Genomic DNA, 7,548 nt, shown 5'->3' on the forward strand with positions numbered 1-7,548 from the left:
CTCCACCGAGTGCCACGTTTCCCCAGTCCTCTATTATTCTGCCTGAAATCATCTCGTTTACAGAAAATATTTGTTTGCACTATTAGTTGGTACTGGAGTTAATTACTCAATGTGTTAACGTGAAGTAATATGTATAAAAGTAGGATCAGTGTTTATTGTGTGGGTGAGCTGTTGAGCGGTGCTTGAATAAACTGCAATTAGGGTTAGATAGAGATTAATTAACATGTGAGTGGCAAGGTGTAAAATAGTTTCCAACCCTCCACTTCAATATAATCTGCAGGCGAGGGAAGGAGAAGTTTGTGGAAGCTAATTAAATACTTTCATAAAAGCCAGTGTATTCACCCAACATTTGGAAAGAGAGGCACATTAGGGGCAACTTGTTTTTACCCAAATGTTTTCTTTCTGTGGAGGTAGCACTCCTTTGTGATGCTGGGGGAGAGAGAGATGGCTTATGCAGCTACAAAGAGCGCTAGGGATGGCAACGCAGGTTCACGGGAAGCCTTTGGAAGGCTTTCAGCCTGATGGAGCTTTCAAACCAGCAGATCTTTGGAGCTGCTGCCGAGATCAACAATTACCCAGTTTGGAAAGGGGGTTGGGGTGCAGTGCTGATGGCTGAACGGGATCCACAGGAAAGTCGGGATAGAAATTCGGGTTTTGAGACCCTGCCGGTGTATTGATACTGTTTCAATGTCCCGGTGAGTTGCTGGTTGGTTTCGTGTGTGGTGATGGGGTGGGGTGGGGTGGGAGGAGTTCATCTGTGTTGTTTTCACGTTAACACAGGGATAGGGGTATACTGAGTCTGGAATTCTGCCTCTCTGAACATCTAAATGAAATCGGCTGTATGGAAATGTTCTCCTCCCGAGGAGCTAGCCTCTTTCTGGCTTTGAAATCTGGAAGTTCGGTTGGGTGGGGTGGAGGGGTGGTGATGTTGGGGAACAGATTCAAGACTGCCGAATTCAGGGGTAGTTTCCAAGCTTGGCAGCGTGGACAAATTAACCCACGGCAGTTGCCATCCAGGCCACTTTGCCTCGGAGACTTCTCTCTTTGTTCCCCATCCTAGCTTTCCAAGTACACTTTTCCTTGCCTTTACCTGCCACCTCAATATCCTGTCTGCAATTACACGTCAGAAGGGGAGTGGGTAGGAGAGAGTTCTGAAGGGGAAAAAGGAATGGTTTGCCTGAATTTAAAATTAGACCTTTCCTGTCTTTTTCCCTGATGCGCTTCCTGGGATGTTTTGCGGCAGAGAGGCCTGGGAAGGGGTACTCAGCCCCTCGAGACCTGTTCTTGGGTGAAAAAGGAGAGGGTTTTCTTCCCCCCGACCCCGCCAGCACTTTCTTGGGCTCCACAAGATCGTATGTCTTCGGAGATGGAATTCAATATCAAACTCTCAACCCTGTTTTCTCATATTATACCCACCGTAATCCTCTGAAACTGTAGTTACGGCTACAAAGCTCGTGGTCTTGCAAAAGCCGGCTGGCAAGATATAATTGTCCCGCAAACAAAACCCTCCAAAAGTTTTTTTTTTTTTTTTAACCCCTGCATTCCCTCCCCCCCCCTTTCCTAAACCTAATTCTCTCCCTGGTTCTCTTGCTAGCCGCTACGCCCCTCCCCATAAGAACCCTCAGCCTCCATCACTTTTGTTGTCGCCAAGAGCACCCGGCCTGTTGAAAGTGCTGGAGCGTCTTTGAGCAGTTTGTTGTGATACGCAGGTGGAATGGTCTGCAAACAGATGAATTCAGCCCCTCCAAACCGAGCGCGGAGCGCGCTGCTTTTGTGCGCGAGGCACAAAACGCTGAATTCCTCCGAACTTACTTGGGGCCTGTCTAGAAAAGGGCCTTTTCTTCCCTCTGCGTGTACCTCTGGCCACACTAAGTCTCTGCCCGCCCCCCTTCAGCCCTCCTCCCTCTCCCCTCTGATAATCCTTCTCTTTATTTTAGAAAAACACAAAACCCGGTTCCACGCGGTGCTTTAGTGGCTAAAAGTGAAAGAGCTGCCTTGGCAGAATTCAGCTCTATGAATCACTTCGGAAAATTGGTTCGACTGAATGGCCTTAGGAGGAAAAACGTTTTAATAGGATCCAGGGGAGGTTCTGCTGTTTCAATCTGCTCCTTAAACAGGTGGAGATTGGACCTTCTCAACTATACAAACAGTAAGTACCTATCAGCGGGGAGAGCTGCCCTCCGAATCCTCGCCCGCAGCCCTAAACCAGCAGCGGAGCCGGGCTTGGCCTCAGAAATCCGATCACAGATCAGCGATTCTGATCGATTAAGATCTCAAACGACCCTCCAGCTCGCAGTGCAGTCTCCCCCAGCCGCAGGCGGAGAGCCGGCCAGAGAGGGGGAGGCGCACCCGCCAGGCGCCGAAGCCCCCGGGATCTGAGCGCGCGGCCTTGCTCTTCCGGATGCTACGGGGTTGTCCTTAGGCGGCAGGAGCTCTCTCCCGACCTCCGACGCCAGCCAAGGCGAGCTCGTTGTTTTTGCATAAATTAATATTTCCCCATTAACAAGTTCCCCCCTCCAAACGCGGCGCCCGCGTCCATGCGCCACATCCTAATGAGGTAATTATCATTTGCGCGTGTTCGCGGCTGGCGCCGGCTCCGTGGGTAATGGCAGTTTATTAGCACGATGCCCAGCTCGGCTGCAGAGGGCTAAGGGATGCTTCGGCGACTAGACGGACACCCGGGGGCCCTTTGGGGCGGCGAGTCCGGGACCCCCTGCCCTTTCCGCATCCCCTAAACCTGTAGGCCCCCAAAGTTGTGAATCACGCACGGAACTCTGCTTGGGTTTGGGCTCCCCCCCCTTTTTTTTCCACCGGCAAAACCATCACGATTCCTCCCCCTCCCCCTCCCGTCTCTTCCCTCCTTGCCGATTCGCGAACCGCTCGCACTTTCCCGAGGGGAGCGCGGGCGCCAGTTGCCTCCTTTTAAAGTTTGAGGGGCGGTGGCGGCGGCGGCCGGCAGGCGCGGTGGAACACAGGGGCCGCTACAGGAGCCGCGCCGCCGCCCATGTCATTCCACTTCAAGTGACTTCATGTGATGTCAGCTGAATGTAAAAGACAGTGATCTCACGCGGAGGGGAAGATGTTTGCCATCAAAATGTGACAGAGGAGACAGGCTGCATGGCTCGGAACGCATCTCCTTGGCGGTGGGGGAAAGAGGTAAATGCGAGGTGGCTCTCCTCGTGCTCTTTAACTTTGCCCCTTCGCTCTCCAGCTCCCAGCACGCGTGGCGGAGGCCGGGGTCCAGGGAGCGGCTCGGGGGGTTAATTTGAGGCTCTTTTCTTTCTTTCTTTTTCTCCCTCTCTCTTTTTCCTCTGTAAACCCTCCCCCTTTCTCCCCCTTTCAAAGTCCCAGGGCAGGGGATGGTGGGTTCCTTTGCGCGCCGGGTTAATGGGCGGTAATTTGGTACCCTTGGGTGCACTTTGTTCTGCCCCTGTTCATTTGAATGCAAATGGGTGACCTGGACCCTACAAGGTGCTTATTAAATTGCGGTTTCCCTCCCTGCCTTTTCTGGAATGCAGACCTAGTGGAGAGAGGCTGCGCCCTGGCCCAGTCCGGTACGGCTCAGCTCGGCGAGCCATGGCAAGCTCGGCTTCCCTGGAGACCATGGTGCCCCCGGCCTGCCCGCGCGCTGGAGCGTCGCCGGCCACTTCCAAGACGCTGGCCTTCTCCATCGAGCGCATCATGGCTAAGACGTCGGAGCCCCGTGCGCCCTTTGAGCCCCGACCCGGGGCACTGGAGGCGGACGGCGGCCAGGGCAAGAAATTGCTCAACCTCTGCTCACCGCTGCCCTGTATGATCCCCCTCCAGCCCCTAGGCTACGAGGTGCCGTCCAAGACGCTGCTCAGTTACTCTGAGCTCTGGAAAAGCAGCCTCCGGGCGGGCGGCGGCGGCGGAGGAGGAGGCGGCGGCGGCGGCGGCGGGGGGGCCCCGGTGTGCGGCGCCAGCGGCTTGTGCAAAACCAACTGTGGCGTGTGCTGCAAGGCCGAGCTGGGCCTGGCGCCGTCTGCGCTACCCGCGGGCAGGGTCATCAAGCCGCAGGTCATCAACCAGGCAGTGGGGCTTCCGGCCAGCGGCTCGCTCTACTACTTCAACTACCTGGACTCTGCCGCGTACCCGCCGTCTGAGCTCCTGGGCGGCCACCTCTTCCCGTCCGGCCTCCTCAACGCACAGGCCCCCGCTGCCCTGGCTGCGCACCCCAAGCTCTTTTTGCTGGAGAACGCCAAGTTGGCCGGCCTGGCCTCAGACAAGTTCCCCCATCCGGCCCCCTATGCCCATAAGGAGCGCCTGCCCGCGCCACTGGAGCAGGTGCTGAAGGAGAACTCAGCCCTGACCGCCGAGCGCGGCGGCGTCAAGGGCCACAGCAAGCTGCCTGGGGGCTCCGCGGACGGCAAGCCCAAAAACTTCACCTGCGAGGTGTGCGGCAAGGTGAGGCCCGGGGTCCGCGGGGGCCGGGAGGGGTGAGCAGTGGCGGCTGCTTCCCTGGGGGGCAGCCTGGACGGCCCCTTTCTCGAATCTGGGAGCGCCCCAGTAGCTGTCTACTCGAATTGGGGGCACAGCTGGGCCTCAGTTTCCTATTCTGTAAAATGGGGATGCCTTTGTCAGCGGCCACATGGGACTGGCACGAGCAGCCAGTGGGTTGGGAAGCTCTTTGCAAAATGAAAAGGGCTCTGGTTTCCGAAGGGGGTTTTTGGTTGGGGGAGGTAGGTTGTGCCCTCCCCAGGCTGACTCTGGACTCTCAGGACAGACACGCCACAAGGCCCCCTTGTGTGCTTCCGTAGGTATTTAACGCTCACTATAACCTCACCCGCCACATGCCGGTCCACACCGGAGCCAGACCGTTCGTGTGCAAAGTCTGCGGCAAAGGCTTCCGCCAGGCCAGCACGCTCTGCAGACACAAAATTATCCACACCCAGGTACGTGGCCCCCGGGTCCGACCCGACCCGTACCCAACACCCGGAGACTGAGCGACGGCGTTGGGGAGAGGATGACCAAGGGATCCCCTAATAACCCCCACCAGGGGCCCCTGTCCCTTCAAGGTGCCCCTTCCAGGAGCACCCGAGGTGGCTTCTCCCGGCCGGGGCCTCAGCCTCACGGTGCACACGCCCCTCTCCGCAGGAAAAGCCGCATAAATGCAACCAGTGCGGCAAAGCCTTCAACCGCAGCTCCACGCTCAACACACACATTCGCATCCACGCGGGCTACAAGCCCTTCGTCTGTGAATTTTGCGGCAAAGGCTTTCACCAAAAAGGTAACGTGCGGGGCAAGGTCCTCTCCTCACCTCCCCTCGGGACTCGGCGGGTCACCGCTAGCGGGAAGGCAAAGAAGGATGCGGAGAGAGGGAGCGCGAGAGCCGCAGGCTCCAGCGCAGCATTTCTTTGGAATCGGGTTGTGCAGGGTTTGGGTGGAAGCTCTCCGGGCCGGGTTAGTAGACCTCGCTGGACTCAGTCTGGTTGCACGGGGAGACTCCGAATTTGGGAGGTGGGAAGGGAGGAAGGAAGGGGCAGAGGGAAAGGAAGTAGGAGAAATACAAGGTATTGCGCTATAGAGAAAGCGTCCCTTTGTAGCCGGGACTCTCTTCTGAAATGAAAAAAAAAAAAAAAAAAAATCGAGGCGTAATCCACCTCCCGGGAAAGGTTTAGGCTGGGGGAAACCGCTGCTGTCTCCAGGACACTCCGCTTGGATTTTCCAAGGCACTTTCGGATATCCAAGTGGTAGTTAGCGGACCAGAGGGAGTAACTTTTAAAATGAGAAGAAAAATAATAACAAGGGACGAAGCCCGGGTTCATGCGAATTTCTTCGAGCGAGGCAGCGGCCGGGAGAAGGACCCCATGCGTCTCTGGGCAGCGCAAAAGTTTCCGGGCCGGCGGAGCACAGCGGGAGGGACGCTGTGTGGGCCTCAGGCCCCGGCGGGGCTGGGACGCGGGTCGGCTACGCGGGACTCGGCCCTCCATCCGGTAGTGAGAGCCCCGGGCTTGACGCGTACGAAGTTTGACAACTTCTTCACTCGGAGAGGTCGCGCCCGCCTAGCCAAGCGTCGCCTTCTTTGCGCGGGCACCTGAGCCAACCCCGGGACACTCGGCCCCTCCCCGTCCCACTTCATTCCCACCCCCCTTTTTGTTTTTGGTCTCCTGTAGGGAACTACAAGAACCACAAGCTGACCCACAGCGGCGAGAAGCAGTACAAATGCACCATCTGCAACAAGGCCTTCCACCAGGTCTACAACCTGACTTTCCACATGCACACCCACAACGACAAGAAGCCTTTCACGTGCGCCACTTGCGGCAAAGGGTTTTGCAGAAACTTTGACTTAAAGAAACACGTGCGCAAACTCCACGACAGCGGGGGTCCCACCACCCCCTGCACAAAGGACCTGACTCGGACAGTGCAGAGCTGAGAGCTACTGCCTCGCCCTCCCTTCCGGCCCTATCCAACCCCCAAACAGATCACACGTATAAACTTATTTCTAAAATTAAAAGAAAGGAGAAAAAAAAAAAAAAAAGCTATAGCAGAAAGGCTAAAATCTATTTATCGAAACCAGCATATTTTTGGAAAGCTAAACGTTTCCTCGATGACTGGCAGCAAACGCCTGGCTCCCACCTTTATATATTCGGGAAACATTTAAACCCAGTGCGCCGAAACGTATTTAATTCCAGGCCTCGGCTTCTCCTCGGGCGGCGGGTTTTAACACCAGGCTGTCACGTGAACGTCCCGGAAGAGCGCGGCGCCCCCAGCCATCTTTATACAGCCATGTAAATCCTCCTGTACACACGAACACGGAATATATACATATATAACTCAATAAACAGAATCATTAGTGCGTCTTTTCTTCCCCCCCCCCCCCGCCCTCGCCGCGAGTCAGCTCACACACCCCAAAGAAGGAAAAGGAAATAGGCGTTTATAGCGTTTCCCGGCCCAAATGCGACTTCCTCTGGGGCACTGGGACCAGGGCAAGGCCAAACCGTTGCTCGTGCGGCGCTAGCGTGTACATATGCCCCAGGAACCAAGGCTCAAAGGCCTTCACCGGCCCCTACGTTGTACCAAGTTTTTATTTGGTAACTGTTCTGACCGAGGGATTCTGGGTGTTGCCTTATTTGGGTGAGAAAATTGCAAAAAGAAGGGGTTAAAAGGGGCTGGGTGTCGGAGAGCAGGTTTTGGGTGCGTGTCCTGGAGCAAAGAGCCGCGCCGCACCGCACCGGGGTAAACGGCCAGGGCGCTGCTCCGCCGGGGCGCTTCTGGGCACATCCCCTTCTCTGGGTGACCTAAGGGGAGCCACTCTTCCACCCAATCGTTCCTGGCGGCCAAGTGTCCCAGCCTGTCCGGACCTCTGGGGCTCTCCGGCCCGCGTTGTGGTCTGGGGCCGGCCTCCGGGGGCGTGCGCCCTGCCGCGGGAGGGCGCACCCGGGCTCCCGCAGCTCGCCGCCGCCGCAGCCCCCGGCGTCTTGATTACGGCGCAGTTAGCCCATTTCCTGAATAGCCATCTCCGCCGCCGAGCACGCTGATGAAATGGTCTCACGCTTGCTTTCTAAGTAATGACCCAAATTAAGAGAG

At 56.7% G+C, this 7,548-nt stretch overlaps 1 protein-coding gene across 2 annotated transcripts; it reads left to right on the forward strand.

Annotated features, from left to right (window-relative positions):
* Nucleotides 1–555: 555 nt before the first annotated feature.
* On the forward strand, nucleotides 556–6,499 carry FEZF2 (FEZ family zinc finger 2). 2 transcript variants are annotated; one of them, XM_060307676.1, is made up of 7 exons: nucleotides 556–695; nucleotides 1,938–2,149; nucleotides 3,023–3,156; nucleotides 3,519–4,425; nucleotides 4,779–4,913; nucleotides 5,116–5,248; nucleotides 6,135–6,499. In XM_060307676.1, the coding sequence occupies exons 4-7, from the start codon at nucleotides 3,577–3,579 to the stop codon at nucleotides 6,392–6,394; spliced, it is 1,377 nt and encodes a 458-aa protein (XP_060163659.1). In that variant the 5' UTR covers nucleotides 556–695; nucleotides 1,938–2,149; nucleotides 3,023–3,156; nucleotides 3,519–3,576; the 3' UTR covers nucleotides 6,395–6,499. The 2 variants fall into 2 exon arrangements, with proteins under 2 accessions (XP_060163659.1, XP_060163658.1); XM_060307675.1 differs by lacking the exons at nucleotides 556–695; nucleotides 1,938–2,149 and having other exon boundaries at nucleotides 2,158–3,156.
* The last annotated feature ends 1,049 nt before the right edge of the window (nucleotides 6,500–7,548 follow it).

Source organism: Globicephala melas, chromosome 11 (genome assembly GCF_963455315.2).
Source record: "Globicephala melas chromosome 11, mGloMel1.2, whole genome shotgun sequence".
NCBI classification, from domain to species: Eukaryota; Metazoa; Chordata; class Mammalia; order Artiodactyla; family Delphinidae; genus Globicephala; species Globicephala melas.

Bases quoted from the DNA above. Each gene is read 5' to 3' on its own strand.
- FEZF2 (XM_060307676.1), top strand. From the start codon at position 3,577: ATGGCAAGCTCGGCTTCCCTGGAGACCATGGTGCCCCCGGCCTGCCCG. The intron at 4,426-4,778 runs GTGAGGCCCGGG...GTGCTTCCGTAG, and splicing joins CCTGCGAGGTGTGCGGCAAG to GTATTTAACGCTCACTATAA. The intron at 4,914-5,115 runs GTACGTGGCCCC...CCCTCTCCGCAG, and splicing joins ACAAAATTATCCACACCCAG to GAAAAGCCGCATAAATGCAA.